Source organism: Oncorhynchus gorbuscha, linkage group LG09 (assembly GCF_021184085.1).
Source record: "Oncorhynchus gorbuscha isolate QuinsamMale2020 ecotype Even-year linkage group LG09, OgorEven_v1.0, whole genome shotgun sequence".
NCBI lineage: Eukaryota > Metazoa > Chordata > Actinopteri > Salmoniformes > Salmonidae > Oncorhynchus > Oncorhynchus gorbuscha.
The window spans coordinates 61,579,702-61,602,386 of record NC_060181.1 but is presented as its reverse complement, the minus strand read 5'-3'; the positions used below and the strand labels follow the sequence as shown (position 1 = coordinate 61,602,386).

Genomic DNA, 22,685 nt, shown 5'->3' with positions numbered 1-22,685 from the left:
CACTATGTAAGGAATAGGGTGCCATTTTGGACGGAATCCCATATCAACATTTTGTATGTGAGAGTAGCCAGTTTGAAAAACTCATTTGTTTTTATCAGTTTTTATCTTTCCCTGAGATGTTGTGATGGAATTAGTTGTGATTGGTGTTTTTCAGGAGTTCATCCGGCTAGGCTGCCTCAGCAAGCTGTCAGGAAAAGGCCTCCAGCAACGAATGTTTTTCCTGGTAATGTCTGCAATGCATCTGAGATGTCATCCTGAATGAGTTATTAAACAGATTATTCAGTCTAGTGATCTCACAAGATAGACGGCTGTGGAAAGTAGAGCACTGTGTTTAACCTCCTCGGTATGAATGACTTTGTACAAAATGCCTCAAAGACGACGGCTTCCTTATCTTTCTATGCAGCTGTTTACTGTTTTTGAGCCAGTGTCCCTATTCGTTATTGTAGGGCATCTAATTGAGACCACGACTCATCTGAATCATGATTCGTGTTAGGACAGCTTGAATGTTATCTAGTGCCACTGCAACAGGCGTATGCCCAACACAGCCAATGTATTCACCAAGCCACAGACAATCGTTCAGTGCTCTTTTTGTGTGAAGTCAATAAGTGAGGTTGGTGTGGCTATTAATAACCCGTTAATGATTGCCTTCACTTTTCTCTTGTTCTCCTGTGACAGTTCAATGACGTCCTCTTGTATACGAGTCGAGGGATGACTGCGACGAACCAGTTCAAAGTGCATGGGCAGCTCCCTCTCCATGACATGACAGTAAGTTGACTCTCTTTTTTCACCTTTTCTTAACCCCCCTCTTGTGCCCTGGCGTGGAGTGCAGCACAGTAGAGTACAGTAGCTGTCACAAGTTTGTAATTACTTGCTGTAAATAAACTAGCGTGCTGTGCCACAGTAACTCCCCTACCATCTGTGTCTCTCTTTAATTCCCCCTCTGTCGCTCTCTCCCTGTCCCCCTTTTTCTCTCTCTCTCTCTCACACACATGCAGTCCCTCTCCCACAAGCAGATTTGTTCCTCTCATGCCCCATGTGTTGACTGACTGTGTCTGTGTGTCCCCAGATCCGGGAGAGCGAGGACGAGTGGGGTGTGCCTCACGCCTTCACCCTGGTTGGGCAGCGTCAGTCAGTGGTGGTAGCAGCTAGGTGAGTCTGTGGTCCGAACTCCGAACGAGCTGGACTATTGGGTAGTCGTTCGACAGATGCCAGACAACAGTATGTGTACAGGGATGTGTGTTTTCATGTTTGCTGTGGTATGACTAAAGTGGTCGGTATTCAGAATACAGTGGTTGGTGAATCGGCAGGCGACCGGTAAACTCAGCAGTTGACAATAAGGCATTTGTATAATCACAAAGGCACGTTCATTATTTATACAGCACACTTGGTCATAGAAATAACCACATGAAATATTTATTAGGTGAAGCCCAGCACTGGTGGAAGAAAATGCATTACCTTTTCTGTCCATTTCTCTCCCTCTTTCTCTCTCATTCTTTCCCCCCCCCCCAACCCCATCCAGTTCCCTGTCAGAGATGGAGAAGTGGATGGAGGACATTAAGATGGCCATTGACTTGGCAGAGACCAGCAACGGCCACACGGCTGACCTGCTGGCCAGAAGTCTGACTGATAACAGTAAGTTGATACTGCAGTACACAGACTCTAGAGCATGGGCACTGGGCCTGCCGTAGGGGACAACTAGTAGTGTCTGGAGAATCATCCGAGCCCCGCGCGTTAATGAGTTATCGCTGAGTTCTCCCCATACTGTTCCCTCATTGCACGGACAGTTGCTACTCTTCTAGAAACTTCAGAGGCAGAATGGGCCAACCTATACATCCGAAATGAGCTTGAATAGCTCAAATACAATGCTTCAAAATGTATGGTTTATAAAGTCTTGATTTAAATTATTTTTCTAATTTCCTACAGCCTGTCTGCATGCATTTACAAACCTAGCCACTATGAAGTATTGTGCTACTATTTATCTCATCAGGTTTTACACTAGGATCCGTCTTCCCACGTTGTCGCCGTGTGTATGTGGAATTAACCGCTTCCTGAATTTCCCAGAATCCACAACAGAGGACTCCTGTGCGGAGGCGGAGTCTGAGGACGACCTGATGGCGTCACGCACCTCCCTGGAGAGGCAGGCCCCTCACCGTGGTAACACCACGGTGCACGTGTGCTGGCACAGGAACACCAGCGTGTCCATGGTGGACTTTAGCATAGCTGTGGAGGTACCACAACCAGTCCTAACCTGTCCTGCTCTGCCCTGCCCTCCCCCATCTCTCTCTCACTCACTATGTATCTGAGTGTGTATCTGTTTCCTCTCCTTATTGAATGTGCTTCTCTCCCCTGGGAACAATGTCCTCCTGTGCCACCCTCTCTCTCTGTCCTGTGCTATTTAGACATTAGATTACCTCAGTGCTTTGTCCCCAAGCTGTTGGCACTGTCTCATCTGTGAACTGCTACATAGGACACTCGGCAGGATGTCATCGACGTTTTTCGGTCTTGAACAGCACATCTCAGTGCAGCTGAGACGGCATCTTTCAAGCCGTTTATTTTCTCTGTTATGTTGTATACTGAGCCCAGAGCAAGACTCGACTTTAGCATGAGGTGGGTGCACTGACAGGACACTGTTCTCATCTTGCCCTCTGTGGCTAACTGTTCCAGTGTGGTTTTCTTATCTAATCTCTACTGTGGATGTCTCGTGTGGTTTTGCGCTCCTTTTTTCTCTCCTTCAGAGCCGTACCTGGACTCACCGTTAGTCCCCCCCCTCCCCTCTCCGTGTTTAGCCCTTGCAGTGCATGCGTGTTTACACCTACTCAGTCTTTGTGTCTCTGTCCTCTCCTCCCTCCCCCCCCTCTCTCTTTTCTGTCTGTCTCTTCTGTGTGTCAGTCTGCCTGTCCTCCGTGGTAGAGGACCCTAGTCCAGTCAGTGACTCAGAGGCCTCCCTCTCGGGGCCCGGCAGTGGCCAGGGACCAGTGCCTCTGTCTCTTATCTGCTGGTATCGAGTTCACAGCCTCTCCTTTAGTGATTCCTGCAGGAGTCTAGAGGTAAAGGAGCCAGGGAGAGAGGAGAGGCCTCCCCATCACATTGTAGCATTACTGTCATATACTAGCACCTTGTGTCTTCTTTGAGGTCGTTGGTGAAAAGTAGAACGCTTTTGTGTAACACTTTTCACCTGTAAAGACTACAGCTAAAATAATTTGGTGGAAGCCTAAAATGATGTCCCAGTTTACAGTAAATGCTTTATATTGCCACTAGATGGCAGTTGTTTACAGTGACCATAGAGATCACTGTTAGTTCAGTGACTTTAAACTGTTGCTGGATGGACCCCAGGATAGACACTGTCTGTTTATAGCTGTACTTACCTCCTTTAAACCACTGAAGTGAACAGAGGCCTCAGGCTTAATTACAGTGGGTTTATTTTCAGAGCTTACAGTGCAGCACACACTATTCCTTACGCACTAACATACAGAGCCTTCAGACAATATTCGTTCCTCTTGTCTTATTCAACATTCTGTTGTTTTGTTCTTCTCACACATCTACACACAATAACCCATAATGACAAAGTCAAAACATGTTTTTAGAAATGAATGCAAATGTATGGAAAATTAAATACAGAAATATCTCATTTACATAAGTATTCACACCCCTGAGTCAATACATGTTGGAATCACCTTTGGCAGCGATTTAAAGCTGTGAGTCTTTCTGGGTAAGTCGAGAAGTGCTTTGCACACCTGGATTGTATAATATTTGCACATTTATACTTTTAACAATTCATCAAGATCTGTTGGTTGTTGATCATTGCTAAACAGACATTTTCAAGTCTTACCATAGATTTTCAAGCTGATTTTTAGTCAAAACTGCAACTAGGCTACTCAGGAATATTCAACATCATCTTGGTAAGCAGCTCCAGTGTATATCTGGCCTTGTGTTTTAGGTTATTATCCTGCTGAAAGGTGAATTTGTCTCCCAGTGTCTGTTGGAAAGCAAACTGAACCACGTTTTTCTCTAGGATTTTGCCTGTGTTTAGCTCTATTCCTTTTCTTTTTATCCTATACAACTCCCTAGTCCATGCCAATGACAAGCATACCCATAACATGATGTAGCCACCACCATGCTTGGAAATATGAAGAGTGGTACTGAGTGATGTGTTGTGTTGGATTTGCCCCAAGCTTTGTATTCAGGACAAAAAGTTAATTTCTTTGCCACATGTCTTGCAGTTTGCCTTGTTGCAAACAGGATGCATGTATTGGAATATTTGTATTCTGTACAGGCTTCCTTCTTTTCACTCTGTCAATTAGGTTAGTATTGTGGATTAACTACAATGTTGTTGATCCATCCTAAGTTTTCTTCTATCCCAACCATTAAACTCTGTAACTGTTTTAAAGTCACCATTGGCCTCATGGTGAAATCCATAATAGGTTTCCTTCCTCTCCAGCAACTGAGTTAGGAAGAACAGCTGTATCTTTGTAGTGACTGGGTGTATTGATACACCATCCAGTGTAATTAATACCTTCACCATTCTCAAAGGGATATTCAATGTCTGCATTATAATTTGCATTACCAATAGGTACCCTTAGCAAGGTATTGAAAAACATTTTTTGTGGTTGAATCTGTGCTTGAAATTCGCTGCTCGGCTGAGGGACCTTGCGTACTTTTATGTGTGGGGTACAGAGATGAGGTAGTCATTCAAAAATCATGATAAACTCTATTATTGCACCCAGCGTCCATGCAACTTATTATGTGTTGAGCACATTTTTACTCCTGAACTTATTTATTGAACTTATTTAGGCTTGAGGGCTTTACTCAAGACATTTCAGCTATTCATATTGAATACATTTCTAAAAACATAATTCCACTTTGACATTATGGGGTATTGTGTGTAGGCTAGTGTTTAAAAAAAGTTGATTTTAATCCATTTTAAATTCAGGCTGTAACACAAAAACATGTGGAACAGGTGATGGGGTGTGAATAGTTACTGAAGGTGCTGTAAGTGTTTGTTGAAATTACCTCTACATGTTTTTATTTTTGTCATGTCATTTTTCTATGTAGTACATGAACAAAGTTCACTGATTTGTAAATCGTTTTTCTACTGTAGAATCAGCTGTCAGGAAACCTGCTGAGGAAGTTCAAGAACAGCAACGGCTGGCAGAAACTCTGGGTGGTCTTCACCAACTTCAGCCTGTTCTTCTACAAGACCCACCAGGTGAGGGCTAGCACCTACTCCTCGTGTTTGTCTGTCTCTGTAGACCATGGCCCGTGTTCACAAAGCGTCTGAGTAGGATTTCTGCTCTACGACCAGGTCCCCCATGTCCATATAATCTTAATAATCATAAGTTAGCACTCTGAGACGCTTGATACATTAGGTACCAGAACTACGGCAATGTGTTCTGGGGCCTGTCTCCCCCTCCTTATGATCCATGCATGTCTGTGAAGGCCAGAAGCACAACAATGTGTTCTGGGGCCTGTCTCCCCCTCCTTATGATCCATGCATGTCTGTGAAGGCCAGAAGCACAACAATGTGTTCTGGGGCCTGTCTCCCCCTCCTTATGATCCATGCATGTCTGTGAAGGCCAGAAGCACAACAATGTGTTCTGGGGCCTGTCTCCCCCTCCTTATGATCCATGTATGTATGAAGTCCAGAAGCACAACAATGTGTGCTGGGGATGACCCCCTAGCCTCCTCCTGCTCATGATCCATGATCATCAACATGGCAGTATTGTTTACAATCTAACAATATCCCATTAATTTAAGAATATCCCATTTATCTGTGGAATTTCAAATCCATGTGCCATGTAAGGGAGTTACGCACATCCCCATGCCAGTTGATCTGCTCTCACTTTCAGCACAGCTCCCCTGAATCCATTAGAATCACCACCTGAAAGAAACCATTGTTTGTAATGCTATAGTTAGTTACTCATGTTTTGTCACATGTTCTGTGACCTGTTGCCGTGGGGCATTTTCCCTCATTTTAAAATGCACCATGAATGTATGATCGTGTTATCAAGTGTTTTTGTAGTGAAAAGCAGTGGTGGTAAAAGTAAAGACAGTATAAATAAAGTAAAAGAGTAAAAGTCTTGAGTAAAAGTCTAAAAGTATTTGGTTTTAAATATACTTAAGTATCAGAAGTAAAGGTAATTGCAAAAGATATACTTAAGTATCAAAAGTACAAGTATAAATCATTTACAATTGCTTATATTAAGCAAACCAGATGGCACAATTTTCTCGTTTTTGTCATTTACGGATAGCCAAGGGCACACTCCAACACTCAGACATCATTTACAAACACAGCATGTGTGTTTAGTGAGTCCTCCAGATCAGAGGCAGTAGGGATGACCAGGGATGTTCTCTTGATGTGTGAATTAGACCATTTTCCTGTCCTGCTTAGCATTCAAAATGTACCAGGTACTTTTGGGTGTCAGGGAACATGTATGGATAAAAAGTACATCATTTTCTTTAGGAATATAGTGAAGTAAAAATTGTCAAAAATAAAAATGGTAATGTAAAGTACAGATACCCCCCAAAAAAACTACTTAAGTAGTACTTCAAAGTATTTTTTACCTAAGTACTTTACACCACTGAGTGAAAGTGAATTTCTCCTTGAAATTCCGATCGCTTCAACTGTTTGTTACTGAATGTAAGTAGCTTCATAACATTCAGAATGCTTAACTGTTTGGTCCTTTCCCACCTCTCCAGGATGATTATCCTCTGGCCAGTCTCCCCCTGTTGGGCTACTCGGTCACCATCCCCACTGAGTCTGAAAACATCCACAAGGACTATGTCTTCAAACTGCATTTCAAATCCCACGTCTACTACTTCAGATCTGAGAGCGAATACACTTTTGAGAGGTACAGTACACTTCTGTCTATCCTGTATTGTGTACAGTATATAGTATGTTTGTTTACAGATGTTACTGGGCAGTGTGAAACCCCCTGTCTTTTTCTCTCCATACAGGTGGATGGAGGTCATTCGCAGTGCCACCGTCTCTGTCAGCAGCACCCGCATTCTGAGCCGGAAAGAGCCCCATCCGTACTGATCCGAAGAGCAAGGGCTCTCTCCCTGTCTCCATGCCTCTTCTCCCTACCACAATCTCCCATAGGGTCTGGCCACATCTAGCCTCTCATCACACTACGACTCCCCAAGCAGCAAGCTGAAGCAGAGCCCCTCTGGCGCCACATTCACTTCACTTCTCTGGACACTCTTGATTTCCTTTTCTACACATATCTGGGACATATGTACATTGAGCAGTGTCCATGCACAATCTCGGTGCTTTTTAATGCTTTAATGGTGACATGTCCGCTGGTTTAGACTGCATCAGAGACTGCATTTTCAGCATTTTTACTCAGCTCTGAACCTCTTTTTTGTAGGATGCCATTTTATACTGTTTTCTAACGGGCTGAATCACTTACTGTACTTCTGGTTTCACATTCTGTCATTGAATTGTTTTTATGGTGGGAACATGTTGATACAGAGATTCTGCATTTTTAAACTTTTTTTTCATAGATGGTTAGAATATCACTGCATCCTCAAGATTTTTGTCTCCTTGTTTACTTTATGGGGGAAAATAATAATAAATTAAAAAAATAATGAAAAAGTGCCAAACAGTTTAACCATTTTCCTACACTTTTAATGCAATTTTACTACATTGGTGGTGAGGAGACTTGAAATGTGTTGTAAGAAAAAAGAAAAAAAAGTCACTTTAAATTACATTTTTCTTTTAATAAGATGTCTCTGGACAGTGAGAGACCTTGTGATAAGTAAGATATCAGAATATTTTGTTGTATCATCGACTTAACTCTAGAACTACTTATAAAGCTATCAGGGTAGTTACCATCACCACTAACGCCATTATTCAAGTGAAGTGAATATTCCTGTTATGCTTTGTTGTAAGGATACTTCAGAGGGTGTTCTGAAGACTATTATATTCCACCCTCAATTGTGTGAGAAATGTGAGATGTTCATAATCTGTGTATTATGAAGGAAACTGTATTGGAAAGCTTTAAAGAATATGTGTGAAACAAAATCTAAACTTTCAGTTCCAAGCACCATTGCCCTTGTTGGACTAGGCTGCCTCCCATATGTAAAGAGACCTTTACAAGTCTAAATTAAATGGATATATGCATATGACAGAGAGGGAAAACTTTGGTTTTCCTTATTGAGGGAATGCTGTGTTTTCCCAGACACCAGAGAGCGCTTTGGAAATGAAAGCAATAAAAACCTAATTTGAACATTTGTATTGTGGGTTATTTTGCTAGTCCATAATAGCTAACAGAGGTGTAATTGCCCATTTAATGTTTTTAACCACTTTCACCTCAGTACACTACAAGATAATTGACATTTTGTTTCTTGTATTCCCATAGATGGCATCATTGCTCAATAACATAAGACCTGTGCCATTGCTGGTCACGTACTGGCCCGAAGTTATTGCATAATTTTAATCTGATGAAATAATTTTACGTAGTCCTCCTAAAAACAAACATGGTCGTTCTCATTAGGTTTTCACCGTCCAATTTTGAATGTTGTGTGAAGTACTTCACTGTATTCAATTTATGCACGTTTTAATAGTGATTCTACATTCACTGAACAATTTCCACCATGGTGATAGACATGGCATTGTATCTTCTCTACTTACCACGTTACATGTCGATTAAAAACAGCCCCCCCCCCTTATTAATATTACTGTAACAATGATTACAGTACGTTCATAGCCTGCTCATACAGAAACTGAACTGGGCAGGCCTTTGTAAATCACTGGAGGAGGGAGGAGTGGAGAAGCGTGGTAGAACGACGCACGCAGATTACGCTTTCTGACTGGCGTCGCATGTACACCGAGCATAGGGAGACCGACGACGGACAGCCGTAATGAGACGGTGAACGCGCGGAAGAATGGTTTATTATGACAACAACAACTCAGCTGGGGGATGCAACAGCTGCGGGATAATACAATACAACTTTCACTAGTAATTGTTGCAAATTATGAGATCAAAAAGGCAGAGTGAACCAGCACAACATGACCCAGTTTTAAACTCAAGGTGCGCTCTTGTGCTGACGGAGAAACGGAAAAAGCCGGCAGATGATTCCGTTCTTACTCTTCTTCTTTGACGTTTTATAAATTCCTAAAGAAATTGATGAAAGGCAGGACTCGACAATGTCAGTTCCAGTACATCCGGAGACCAGGAAATTTACAAGGGGACTAAGTAAACCTGGCACTGCGGCTGAACTAAGGCAAAGTGTCTCTGAGGTTGTCAGGACCTCCGTGCTTGTTGTAAGTACACTAGACAATTTCCATCCCCTTCGAAGCTCTCTATGCTACACGTCTGTTTGCTATTGTGCCTTGTGTGTTACATTCTAGCCCGTAGAGATGTGCGCCCATTGTCACCCACCCTCGAGGTCAGCAGGTGCAGCACTAAGATAATTATACTCAATGTGGCCCAATAAGACCTGTATCACAATTTGTACATGTAGGCCTACTTGAAAGCATTACATTATGCATTCCATGTTGGTCGTTTACCTATTATTTGACTTGGTTTACCTGTTAATTGTTTAGGCCTACATTACTATTTTGGTGCACACGGTGTTAAGCCAACTTCAGCTGCCTCCCTCATTTCATTGAGTTGTATTCCACACGTCTATTTTTTGTTGTTGCTCTCTGACCCTCCAGCAAGGCCAATCATCCCTCTATCATTGATTAAACATGTAAATTAGATGCACACATCATCAATTGTAGGCCTATACATGGATTATCATGGATATTAATAATTCTGTACGTTCTGTTTTTTTTAAAATGCTGCAATATGTAACTTTTTGTCCGACCCTGCAAAATTAACATAGAAATGTGAGTTATGGATCTGGCATTCTCACTGAAAGCACGTCTAAGAAGCGGTAGATCTGTTCTTTCTATGCTTCCTGTTCTTTTACTTTAGGGTCTGTACACCAGCTTCAAACAGAGAACACAATATTTTGGGTTATGGAAAATATATTTCACAGCTGTTTAGATGGTACAAGGATTCTTTACACTACGCTTGTTAATTTTGTCTTATAAACTGAAATTCGGCGAACTATTAGAATTTTAGCAAACATGGAAATAAGTTAACTAGCCCTACATTTTTATAACCTGTTGTGAAAAACGTAACGTGTTAAAGGTGCCATCTATACTGAGATCTATGGAGCACTTGGAAGGCCAATCTTGTAGAGACTATATTAGGCCGGTCTGTCTAATGGGATGCACAACATGCCGGTATTAGCACACTGTACTGAATAGGCCACCATATTGTCCCCTTCAGGTCAACATATTTGCATGATACAAGGAAAAAGGTGATTTTTAGTACATAACTAAAACCCCTTCATGTGTATGTGTAAGGATTTTTTTGAAAATTTCTTTGCTTTTATAAATTACAATTTATATAGTGACCAAATAGATGTTAGGAATCTCTGCCCCATTATAGGGTATTTAGTATCAGTGAGGTAGTCTATGTCCATAGAAAGGCTCAGAGGCACCACATTACAAAGAGAAGTGTTTGGAATCAATTTCATGGTCGGTGTCCCAGACAGTATCGGGTGCCATTTGTCTAATGTTGAATTTGACCATCCAGCTTGGAACATTTGGGCAACGGGGACCTGTCATATCACAATATTAATTTTTCCAAAGGCTCTGGAGAGAAAGGAGTTGACCCTTTTGTGTGTACTGTGTTTGGTGTGGTGTTTGGAGTAATTGTTCCGACTTTCCTAGAAGAAGTTGCTAGGTAACTGAAACGGACACCGTCCAGGCTCTCTGTCAGGGAAATGGAATCCCGACTCAAGATCCCAGACCCACAACCACACCTTCATATTATTTATTTATTCATTCATTCATTCATTTTCTCTCATGGATCCAAGCCAGAGGATTCTGGAGGAGACTAGTGGTATGCAAAATCCTGTGTTTTTATAAGGAAGTCATTGTGAATAAGAACAACTCCCAAGTTCACTGACCAACATAAGGTGAACGGTAGGAAGAATAAAGTGTGAAGTATAGCTCTGTTCTGGTGGAGCCCCTCAGTGGAGTGGGACAGGAATGTGATTCTACACAAGACCATCATCCACACACACAGTTCATAATTAATTCCTCCATGAAGCATGTAAATACCCTCCGAGAGGAAGAAGGATCTCTTTCAGTGACATAAAGGGGAGATTGTGATGGACCCCCCCCCCATCGTGGACGATTGTGTTTCAGTCTGCATTGAAACACAAATGTATTGTCTGAAAGATTGTAATCCAAATACCCACTAAGAAGTCATAATGAACTGAATAGATCCTCTTGTCAGTACATATTGTATGGCTCAAACTGATCATGGATAGGATCAAATGCAATAGTTAGATTTCAGAGGCAAATACTGTTCCACTGATTAGCTAGTTCCTGTAATGTTTCTGAGAGGACACACTGGGCAGAGCCCCTTTGTTTATTGTTGGAATAAAGGGACGTGCCAGTGGACAGGGCTCATAGCTGAGATGTCCCTCTATTTCTCCATGCACGCTCAGAGCAGAGCCAGATCTCTCTTTGTGAAAACCATTGCAGCCATAATGGCCGTCATCAGCTTTTAATTTGCTGTGCTGCTGGTCGTGGTGGTGGCAGTAACTCCAAAGTCTGCCTTTGAAACAAACAGGACTCTGCATTCTCTCTCTCTCTCTCTCTCTCTCCTGTATTACATTAGAACAAAAATGCATTGGATACATTAGAGAAGATTCCTCTGAATTTAAAGGCTCTGTATTCCAGCTCTGCTGTCCTTGTTTGGAAAAGTGTGGAAACTAATCCATCGATGGCAGCTGGATATGATCTGTTCATGCACAAGTGCTATAAAACAGCTGGGGGCAGTTATGTAATTGCAATCAATAGTCCATGTTGGATTTCAGCTAATGGTGATAAACTTAGATCCACACGGGCCCTGCCGTTGGTTGGAGCCTAGACGATTGTAAATCAGGAGGGATGTCATCACACACAGCCTCCAGGCCTGTCACATGGTCCAGGGGCCTGTGTGAAAGACCATTTTAAGACACTTGTATAATGTCGGTGTAGCCAAGGCCCTTAGAGCATCGCGTGGGCCACTTTATTTGTCTCAGAGGGAGATGGAGAAATCAGATGTCCCATAAACTGTTTGGCAGGAGGCGCAACAGAGTATTTCATGTCTCAATCAAACAAAAGATGGATTTACATTAGTTATATAATAATGATAAAATATGGCATTAGTAAAATATGTCTAGTGAGATCTACAGTATCTATCTTCGTCATATTTCCTCTTTAAACTAGTCTTGGATGAGCTGTTGCCAAAGCCACATTCCTGCTTTGTTTGTGAGTGAAGCTACTGGCATACCGTAAATACCATAGTATACAGACAAACAAAATAAGGATAGCTATTCAAACTATACAGGAGCTTCTCATCTAAACCATATCGCACATAGTTTTGCATACTTGTTTAATGCGAGGATTCACAAATGTGTGGATATTTTACATTTACATTACATTTAAGTCATTTAGCAGACGCTCTTATCCAGAGCGACTTACAAATTGGTGCATTCACCTTATGACATCCAGTGGAACAGTCACTTTACAATAGTGCATCTAAATCTTAAAGGGGGAGGGGGTGAGAGGGAATACTTATCCTATCCTAGGTATTCCTTAAAGAGGTGGGGTTTCAGGTGTCTCCGGAAGGTGGTGATTGACTCCGCTGTCCTGGCGTCGTGAGGGAGTTTGTTCCACCATTGGGGGGGCCAGAGCAGCGAACAGTTTTGACTGGGCTGAGCGGGAACTGTACTTCCTCAGTGGTAGGGAGGCGAGCAGGCCAGTGGTGGATGAACGCAGTGCCCTTGTTTGGGTGTAGGGTCTGATCAGAGCCTGGAGGTACTGAGGTGCCGTTCCCCTCACAGCTCCGTAGGCAAGCACCATGGTCTTGTAGCGGATGTGAGCTTCAACTGGAAGCCAGTGGAGAGAACGGAGGAGCGGGGTGATGTGAGAGAACTTGGGAAGGTTGAACACCAGACGGGCTGCGGCGTTCTGGATGAGTTGAAGGGGTTTAATGGCACAGGCAGGGAGCCCAGCCAACAGCGAGTTGCAGTAATCCAGACGGGAGATGACAAGTGCCTGGATTAGGACCTGCGCCGCTTCCTGTGTGAGGCAGGGTCGTACTCTGCGGATGTTGTAGAGCATGAACCTACAGGAACGGGCCACCGCCTTGATGTTGGTTGAGAACGACAGGGTGTTGTCCAGGATCACGCCAAGGTTCTTAGCGCTCTGGGAGGAGGACACAATGGAGTTGTCAACCGTGATGGCGAGATCATGGAACGGGCAGTCCTTCCCCGGGAGGAAGAGCAGCTCCGTCTTGCCGAGGTTCAGCTTGAGGTGGTGATCCGTCATCCACACTGATATGTCTGCCAGACATGCAGAGATGCGATTCGCCACCTGGTCATCAGAAGGGGGAAAGGAGAAGATTAGTTGTGTGTCGTCTGCATAGCAATGATAGGAGAGACCATGTGAGGTTATGACAGAGCCAAATTTAAAAGCCTTTCATTTTCAAAAATGCTGTCTACTGGTATTAAGGAAATTCTGGTAATTATTTTGAGGATATGTGGTGTAAAAATGTCTTCAAGAGATATGAATCTGGATCCATCTCTTTACCCTACACAAGTACATCGTCTGCAGAAAATATTCATACCGGTATTCAAAATGGATTTTAAAAATATAATTAATCTCACCCATCTACACACGATACCCCAGGATGACAAAGTGAATACATATTTTTAGAAATATTTAAATGCAGAAACATCACATTTATGTAAGTATTCACACCTCTGAGTCAATACTTTGTCGAAGCACCTTTTTGGCGATTACAGCTGTGAGTCTTTCTGGGTAAGTCTCTAAGAGCTTTGCACACCTGGATTGTAAAATATTTGCCCATTATTCTTCAGAAAATTCTTCAAGCTCCGTCAAGTTGATTGTTGATCATTGCTAGTCAACCATTTTCTAGTCTTGCCATAGATTTAAGCAGATTTAAGTCCAAAATGTAGACCACTCAGGAGCATTCAATGTCCTCTTGGTAAGCAACTCCAGTGTAGATTTGTCCTCGTGTTTTAAGTTATTTTCCTGCTGAAAGGTGAATTTGATTTCCAGTGTCTGTTGGAAAGCAGACTGAACCAGGTTTTCCTCTAGGATTTTGCCTGTGTTTATAGTTGTATTCCATTAATTTCTATCCTGAAAAACGTCCCTAGTCTTTGCTGATGACAAGCATAGCCATAACATGATGCAACCACCACCATGCTTGAAAATATGAAGAGTGGTACTGTTGGATTTGTCCCAAACATAACACTTTGTATTCATGTCATAAAGTTAATTTTTGACACATTTTTTGCAGTATTTCTTAAGGGCCTTTTTCCAAACATTCTGTACAGACTTCCTTCTTTTCACTCTGTCATTTAGGGATTAGTATTGTGGAGTAACTACAATGTTTTTGATCCATCCTCAGTTTTCTCCTATCACACTGTAACCGTTTTAAATTCACAATTGTCCTCGTGATGAAATCTTTGTAGTGTGACTGGGTGTATTGATACACCATCCATAGCCAAATTAATAACTTCACCCTGCTCAGCGGTGTATTTGTCTGCTTTGCTATTTATTTTACACAACTACCAATAGGTGCCCTTCTTTTCAAGACATTGAAAAACTTCCCTGGTCTTTGTGGTTGAATCTGTGCTTGAAATTCACTACTCGATTGAGGGACCTTACAGATCATTCATTGTATGTGTGGGGTACAGAGAGTCTACAATCACGTTAACCTCAATTATTGAACACGGAATGAGTCCATGCAACTTATTATGTGATTTGTTAAGCACATTTTTACTCCTAAACCTATTTGGGCTCGTCATAACAAAGGGGTTGAATACTTATTTAGTTATCTACAAACTAAATTCCACTGACATTTTGGGTTACTTTGTGTAGATCAGTGACACAAAATCTAAATGTAATCCATTTTAAATTCAGTCTGGAACACAACAAAATGTGGAAAAAGTAAAAGGGGTGTGAATACTTTCTGAAGACACTGTATCTCTTCTGGGGCCTAGTTTGTGTCGTCAAAGTAGTGTAGTGTAAAGAGGCCCTAACCTACTGAGCATCAACAAACTGTCGTCAGGCACATCCGCTCACTACCCATGTAATTGTCCATTTCCCTCCTCCACTTGTTCTTTTGTTATCGTCCAATATGCTTTTTCTTCAGGCATCATTTCTAGTAACAGTCACAATTGTTTTTGTGAGTCATGCCATTTATTATTCCATGATGTGAATCCTCACAGCGGTGTACTGACAGACCGCTCAGAGAGAGTTGTAAGGGTTTATGTGTCCTCAGATATTTGACTTTAATTTCATAAGTAGCTCCAGCTGTCTTCATTGAGGATAAAGGATGAGACATAATGGCCATTCGTACAGTAAGGTCAACAGGACAGACCCTGAGCTGTTCTGCTTTATGTGTCTCAGGATTTATTACTAAACTTACATTATCCTGAAAAAAATAACTTCAGGATTATCTAGTATCTCTTGTACCTGCTGAAATTGTCTCTGGCTGTTTGTTCCCTTGTCCATTTTGGTCCAGATAGAAGAAATAACACGTGTGCAACATCGCAGGGATACCTCAGGTGGTCGTTGTTAAGAATAGGCCATGCCACAGCGAGGGAACACTGGGCTGTTTCCAAATACCCTTACTTGCGTCCTAAATATTAGGTTGTTTTTGAGTATGCGGAAAAAAATAACATTTAATAGAAAGCGACATTTTGAAAATCATGTATACTTTAAATGCCCGGATGTCAAACTCATTTTGGTTTTGACAGAAGCTGATCAATTAGATATGGGGATGCTTTACCAAAATCAACGAATAGTGGGAAGCAATCGTGCATATGACGCATTTTCAGTAGGCGAGAATAGAATAACTTATGTGATTTTGGAAACTCAACTCTGATTTAAATGCCAGGTTGATATTACTCATTTCACATCTTCATCTAGTAGAATTTAATGCAAGTTTTTCCACAAGGCACTGGAAGAGGTGTGCTGCGAGTAATAGGCCCTAGTTCTCTTCAAGTAGCCATACAACAAAACTAGGCTACTTAATTGGGAAGATGCAGAATAGCGATGCTTCTGCGGTGGTTTCCAAATGTAGGCTAAGAAGTTTTTGTCGTAGGCGAAATCTTTGACAATTTATTTGGGACTTATTTTTTTGTACTTCTGTTTTCTCATTAAAGGGTTTTCTGGTTCACTTGGCCTTTTTGTCTGAGCTTTTAAACTAAATACGAAACCATGTTTTGGTTTCTGAATGAGTCGGCGCCAGGAACTCGAGTTGTGCATGCATCATTTTAATCGGGCCCTTTGATTTCACCATATAGATTGTTTCAGTTTTGTAGGCTAGGCTTCCTAATTTAATTTATGGATCAAGCCTTGGCAGTCATTCTGATCTCGTTCCCAATGATCAGTGCTTCAGTTTATTATGCTGCTGTCCAGCGGTTTTGAATTTGCAAAGCACCCGACTGTCCACATTTTATATGTGAAATAGCCTAGTACATAATTCAAAACACTTAGATTTTATTTACAGTGCATTTGGAAAGTGTTCAGACCACTTTTTCCACATTTTGTTACATTACAGCCTTAGTCTAAAATGTTTTAAATAGTTTTCCCCCCTCATCAATCTACACTCAATACCCCATAATGACATTGCAAAAACAGGAAATATCACATTTACATATGTACTCAGACCCTTTACCTAGAGTCTTCTGGGGTATGACACTACAAGCCTGGCACACCTGTATTTGGGGAGTTTCTCCATTTCTTCTCTGCAGATCCTCTCAAGCTTTGTCAGGTTGGATGGGGATCATCGCTGTAGGTTTTCATCAAGGATCTCTACTTCGCTCCGTTCATCTTTCCCTCAATCCTGACTAGTCTCCCAGTCCCTGCCACTGAAACACACCCCCCACCATGCTTCACCATAGGGATGGTGCCAGGTTTCCTCCAGACTTGACGCTTGGCATTCAGGCCAAAGAGTTCAATCTTGGTTTCATCAGACCAGAGAATCTTGTTTCTCATGGTCTGAGAGTCCTTTAGGTGCCGTCACGTACCTTTGACTGAGTGACTTCCGTCTGGCCACTCTACCATAAAGGCCTTATTGGTGGAGTGCTGCAGAGATGGTTGTCCTTCTGGAAGTTTCTCCCATCTCCACAGAGGAACTCAGTGACCATCGGGTACTTTGTCACCTTCCTGACCAAGGCCCTTCTCCCGCGATTGCTCAGTTTGGCTGGGCGGCCAGTTCTAAGAAGAGACTTCTTCATTTAAGAATGAGGGAGGCCTCTGTGTTCTTGGGGACCTTCAATGCTGCAGAAATAGTTTGGTACCCTTCCCCAGATCAGTTCCTCAAAACAATCCTGTCTCTGAACTCTACGGACAATTCCTTCGACCTGATGGCTTGGTTTTTGCTCTGACGAGCATTTCCAACCGTGTGACCTTTATATAGACAGGTGTATCTAATCATGTCCAATCAATTGAATTGACCACAGGTGGACTCCAATCAATCATTAGGGGATATTGTGTGTAGATTGATGAGGAAAAATGTGAATTTCATCCATTTTAGAACGAGGCTGTAATGGAACAATGTGGAAAAAGTCAAGGGGTCTGAGTACTCTCCGAATGCACTGTACATAACATTCATGACAAAACATTCCTAATATTGAGTTGTTCCCCCCACAAGGTGTCGAATGCGTTCCACAGGGATGCTAGTCCATGTTGTATCCGAAGCTTCCCACAGTTGTGTTAAGTTGGCTGGGTGTTCTTTGGGTGGTGGATCATCCTTCATACACACAGGAAACGTTTTGAGTGTGAAAACCCGTACCCGGTTCAAGGACACTTCAGTCTTCAGTCCTTTTTGAAATAGGATAGATAGGCTCTATGGGCTAGGATATAGGCCAAATGTGACTCCATTACTTGTCTGTTTAGAGAAATGAATCAAACTGGAAATGAGCTATTATCAGGCTGGTTAATGTGATTCATGTCTGTTGAATTTGGAAAAATTCACCTGCACTCAACCCTTTTTTTGGCCCTTTTTTACAGTCATGAATCCAGTGTTGAGCTTCTGCCCTGTGAGTCTTGTGTATAAAATGATTTGGTTTCCTGTCAGTAAGAGAGGGTGATGTGTGGGCTGTGACATTCTGTATGCCACCAGGCCAGTCAGGAGATTAGTGGGTTATCACTGTTGTCCAGTGGCGCCCTAAGCAGCTTGCCCGCACGCACTCTCTCCGATCTCTATCTGGTTTCTCTCTGGTCTTTTTCTTTCTCTCCCTCTTTCATGCTCTCTCTCATTCAGCAGGGCATGTCAAGGAAGCCACACCATCCCACAGGGGGTCAAGCTGAATAAAGCGCTTGGGGCTACCTGGGCCTGCATTCACCACTCTTTTTATACTCGAGTCATATTACCCGAGCACAGAGCAAGCTGTAGGACTATTCGATAATACATTTTAAAGTGGGATGTTTTGTAATTCCTGGGACTGTACTTTAATTAAATGTATAAAACTGTACTTTAGTTAAACATATAAAACACGGTGAACATTTTGGGGAAATGGGTTTCTGTAATCGCAACTGTAGAGCGTGAACACCTGTCCAGGGGGTCAGATGGTGAAACGGATCAGCTGTCAGCCTGCCTGGGTCAATAATACATGAGAAAGAGAAATTGGCGTGCTCAGCTCAAATGTGTGTAGTAACAAAGTATTTGGGTGCCGGGTTCAAAGGGCATTATTGAAGAAAGGAAAAGCCGGCACTCACTGAAATATTCTTGACATTTTGAATGTATTTATTTTTTTAGCAGCAGGTCAGAACAGACACATGTTTCGGTGGTAGCCTTTGTCAGCGTTTACCAAAACACGTCTGTTTCTTCTGACCTGCTGCTTAAAAACCAAATACATTACTACTTAAATAGTATTTCAGTGAGTGCAGGTTCTTCCTTTTGTTCAATAATACATGAGCCCATGTGACCATCAAGAGGCCTACTCTCTCCTCTGTGGTTTTGCCAAGGCAAAATCTAGAGCCACTAATCTAGCACACTGAACAAGCCCTCTGCGCCTCCCCCAACACAACAGTCTGGCTTGAAGACAGCATTTGAACTTCTCTGATATCCTTAATAGATACACTACTATCCACAGCAATTGGCTCTGGCCTGCAGTATCCATTAGAGATAGTATTGTCCATCATTCCAACTCCATGTAATGACTGTGACACTGGGAGAGAATCCTCTGTTTGGGAATTGGACTGAGTTGAAGAGGCCTTTGTATGCTCAATTACAGATCATCTGCTAGAGTCGTGCATTCTATTTCAGTGGCATCTATCTGTTATCTAAATAGGACGAGACAACAGAGATAACTGAAATGGGTCAGCTGCTTTTCATGCCCCAGCCTAGTATACAACTGGAATGCTTTTTCCTGTCAAATGTTTTTACACATTTAAATGTCAGAAAAGGGTTGCGTTTAATGTTAAGAATCTTTCTAACTAGACTGGAAACATTTAAAGCCCATATGACACAGCTATGACCAATGATACGAGGGAAATTCCATGGTAACGGAGTTTAAGTTTCTTCACTTTAAAATGTATGCAAAACAAAAACTATTGATTCCAAAGTTTTAACAAACCATACGAATCTATTAGGACTATGTTTAACACTTTTCACAGACATTTATACAAAGATGAATTTAGTGGAAGAACTGTGCAGATGTGGACTTTGGTAACAGAATTACATGTTTTTAATTGCTTAATAATTCCTTAACAAAATGTAATATCAGTAAAATCACTAACTGATTGGTAAGTCTACCATTACTTGTTACATCTATATCCTCTCTCCTCATGAGGGAGAGAAATTAGAAAATATTTTTTTGGGGGTAATGGAATTACAAGGCAATATTTCTTAAACGTACAGACTGTAAACAATTTCTCCAAAAGTAAATATAAGTGTTGATATTAGTTGGCAGGGGTCTTTACGTCAACATTAGTGTGTTTTGATATGTTTTGATATGTGTTTCTAATACTTTTTAAGACGTTTTCTAATACCCCCTTTCCATCTGTTTATCCAGAAATCAAAACCTTTTAGTTATGCTGCATTTTTAAGATGGAAAATGGTTGAAAAATGTGTCTATGCCATCATCTATGCCAAAAACATACTCTTTAGCTTTCATTTGACACCCAATTTGATATGCTCCTATGAACTTCAGATGTTGGTGCTCATGGGTCCTTTTCGACTAATAACTTGAAACCTGATGTGTGAGTTGTGACGTGGAAGCGTCAAGGAAAGTATAGAATTAAACACACCCACAGGGCCGGCCATAAACAACGTCTGCTTGGCACAGGGCAGGGTTCTTGGCAGTTGTGGTTTTAATCCAAACCAGATCCACCACATGAGGTCCTCATGGTCAGAGGAGAGATGCTAGAGGTCCCCGGGGGAGCACTTGAGGCAGAGGATAATTAACACCATCATGCCCAAGTGAAAGGGGGATCTTTTTAAGCCAGGGTCTGTCAAGTCTTGGTTTGTCCACTTGTCTGAATGCAGTAGGGTCGTTCCACCAATTCAGTGCCTTTTTGAGATGTTACTTTGATTGCACCTAATTTTAACATTCTGTCATAAAGAGCACATGTTCAAGTTAATAAAAAAACAAGTTTTTCCATCTCAAGAAGTTACATTTAAAAAAATACTATAGTAAGTATGTATTAAAGGAAAATTTTTGGACTATATCAACAATGGACTAATGAAACATATCAAAATAGTTTTTGTGTGGCATTTTCCTTTTTTAATTAAAACCTCTGAAGGATCGGACCCTTTCTTTACATTTTTGCCTAAAATGACATTCCCAACTCTAACTGCCTGTAGTTCAGGACCTGTAGCAAGGATATGAAAGGAGACCATTTGAAATTTGTGGAAACGTGAAATTAATGTAGGAGAATATAACACATTAGAAACAGCAGGGGTTCAAACTTTAAAAATAGATTTTATCAAACAAAACTATGCTACATTTTATCTCTGGGACCCTCAGGATGACAAATCAGAGCAAGATTACTGAATATAGGTACATGATTTACCTTCAGAGATTGCTGTGGTAAGTTTTTTTTTTTTTAAATGTTGTGCACTCATCAAACAATTGTTATTTTTCACTGTAATAGCAACTGTAAATTGGACAGTTGCAGTTAGATTAACAATAATTTAAGCTATAGTTGAAATTTAGACGTATCTGATATGGGCAGAACCATATCAGATATGTCTATGTCCTGGGATATGTTCTTGTTACTTACAACGTCATGCTAATCACATTAGCGCACGTTAGCTCAACAGTCCCTGTAGAGGGAAAACGATCCCTAGAGGTGAATGAAGTAGCAGGGTTGACCTTAACACATTTGGCAATTTCATCTTAAATCAGGCATGAATCCCCTTGTGACAGAGGGAAGGGAAGCTTGTTGTGTGCAACATGGAGGGGCAATTGACTGCAAGCTTCATAAAATAATATGAAATTGTTGAAACATTTTTAGCTTGGTAACGGGGTTAACTTGTTATGCATGACCCACTCAGTTTTCCACCAGAAAACGACCAAAAAAGAGCAGCGCACCTGCTTTTACACCATGATTTGACTGTGACATGTTCAATGTTTCTTTAAAAATATATATTAACCATATTGAAACGAGAGTTAAGTTCACGTAACAGGGTTGACCTTAAAACGACTGACAGGTATTTAAAAAAAATATAATATAATAATTTTTTTTAATGAATCACTAATCTTCAGAAATGACTTTGTCAGAGCAGCAAAATAACTAGGGCTTTACAATGACGGTGAGAACTTGGAGACATGTTGTGGATTAAAATCTTCCTTAAAGTCAGACGGTGCATGGAGGAACATGTCACAATACAACAATTTGGCACTTTAGCAAGTCTTTTCATATACAACGATCTGATTTATTGAATAATCCATGTGGTCTATATAATAAAGGGCACATCATCGAATATATTACAGGCCTTTAAAATTCAATATTGATGCACAATTTCAATTTAGAGTGACTGCCCCCCCCCCCTAAAAAATACCTTCTCGTTTTGAAAATGGCCTACAGAAGCATTGATATGAGTCAAACATTTTATTCTAGTGTCAAAATTGACTAGAAAATGTAAATATGATCATTTTTGGTAACAGTCAGTCTTGCCCAAAACGGATTTGTGAGATGATAGGAAAAAATGGTGTCATGGAATGAAGGGTACCGTAACAGTTTTCCTTAATCCTGCCCACGGCTGGCAGCACCCAAGTAATCATTCATTCAGAGCACCGCTGCACGTGACCCGATCATAATGCCAATGGTCAATTTGGTTTGACATTTGATTTTCCCATGGGGCTAGTTCGGGAGACCATCTGTGAATTACACAATGTACACGGGACAATATTTTAAAAGGTCAACGGCTCCAAATTTCAATGACTGTGGAAATTCATATGCAAATATTGAAAGATATTAAAAGATGTGCAACATGAAAATGATTGTCCCATTTACATGACATGGTTTCCGTTAGCTGGTATTAGCCAGCTTCTGGCCAAAAAATAAATAAACAAATAGAAATGCTGATATTGATGTTGATATAGAATTGTCCGGGAGAAGAAGAAAACAATCCCATCTCGAAATA

The 22,685-nt window shown here is 41.4% G+C and overlaps 2 protein-coding genes across 9 annotated transcripts in view; both read left to right on the top strand.

Moving 5' to 3' along the window:
- LOC124043901 (FERM, ARHGEF and pleckstrin domain-containing protein 1-like) overlaps positions 1–8,228 on the top strand; it is an 84,093-nt gene extending 75,865 nt beyond the window's left edge. For all 5 annotated transcript variants that reach the window (XM_046363024.1, XM_046363022.1, XM_046363026.1 and 2 more), the window contains exons 20-27: positions 155–223; positions 676–765; positions 1,067–1,149; positions 1,520–1,632; positions 2,062–2,228; positions 5,099–5,206; positions 6,697–6,848; positions 6,955–8,228. In XM_046363024.1, the coding sequence (XP_046218980.1) occupies positions 155–223; positions 676–765; positions 1,067–1,149; positions 1,520–1,632; positions 2,062–2,228; positions 5,099–5,206; positions 6,697–6,848; positions 6,955–7,036 (864 nt within the window). In that variant the 3' untranslated portion in view covers positions 7,037–8,228. The remainder of the gene's footprint in view (positions 1–154; positions 224–675; positions 766–1,066; positions 1,150–1,519; positions 1,633–2,061; positions 2,229–5,098; positions 5,207–6,696; positions 6,849–6,954) is intronic.
- Positions 8,229–8,813: 585 nt separating this feature from the next.
- Positions 8,814–22,685, top strand: part of LOC124043898 (dedicator of cytokinesis protein 9-like) — a 129,002-nt gene continuing 115,130 nt past the window's right edge. For all 4 annotated transcript variants that reach the window (XM_046363016.1, XM_046363018.1, XM_046363019.1 and 1 more), the window contains exon 1: positions 8,814–9,265. In XM_046363016.1, coding sequence (XP_046218972.1) covers positions 9,149–9,265 — 117 coding nt within the window. In that variant the 5' untranslated portion in view covers positions 8,814–9,148. The remainder of the gene's footprint in view (positions 9,266–22,685) is intronic.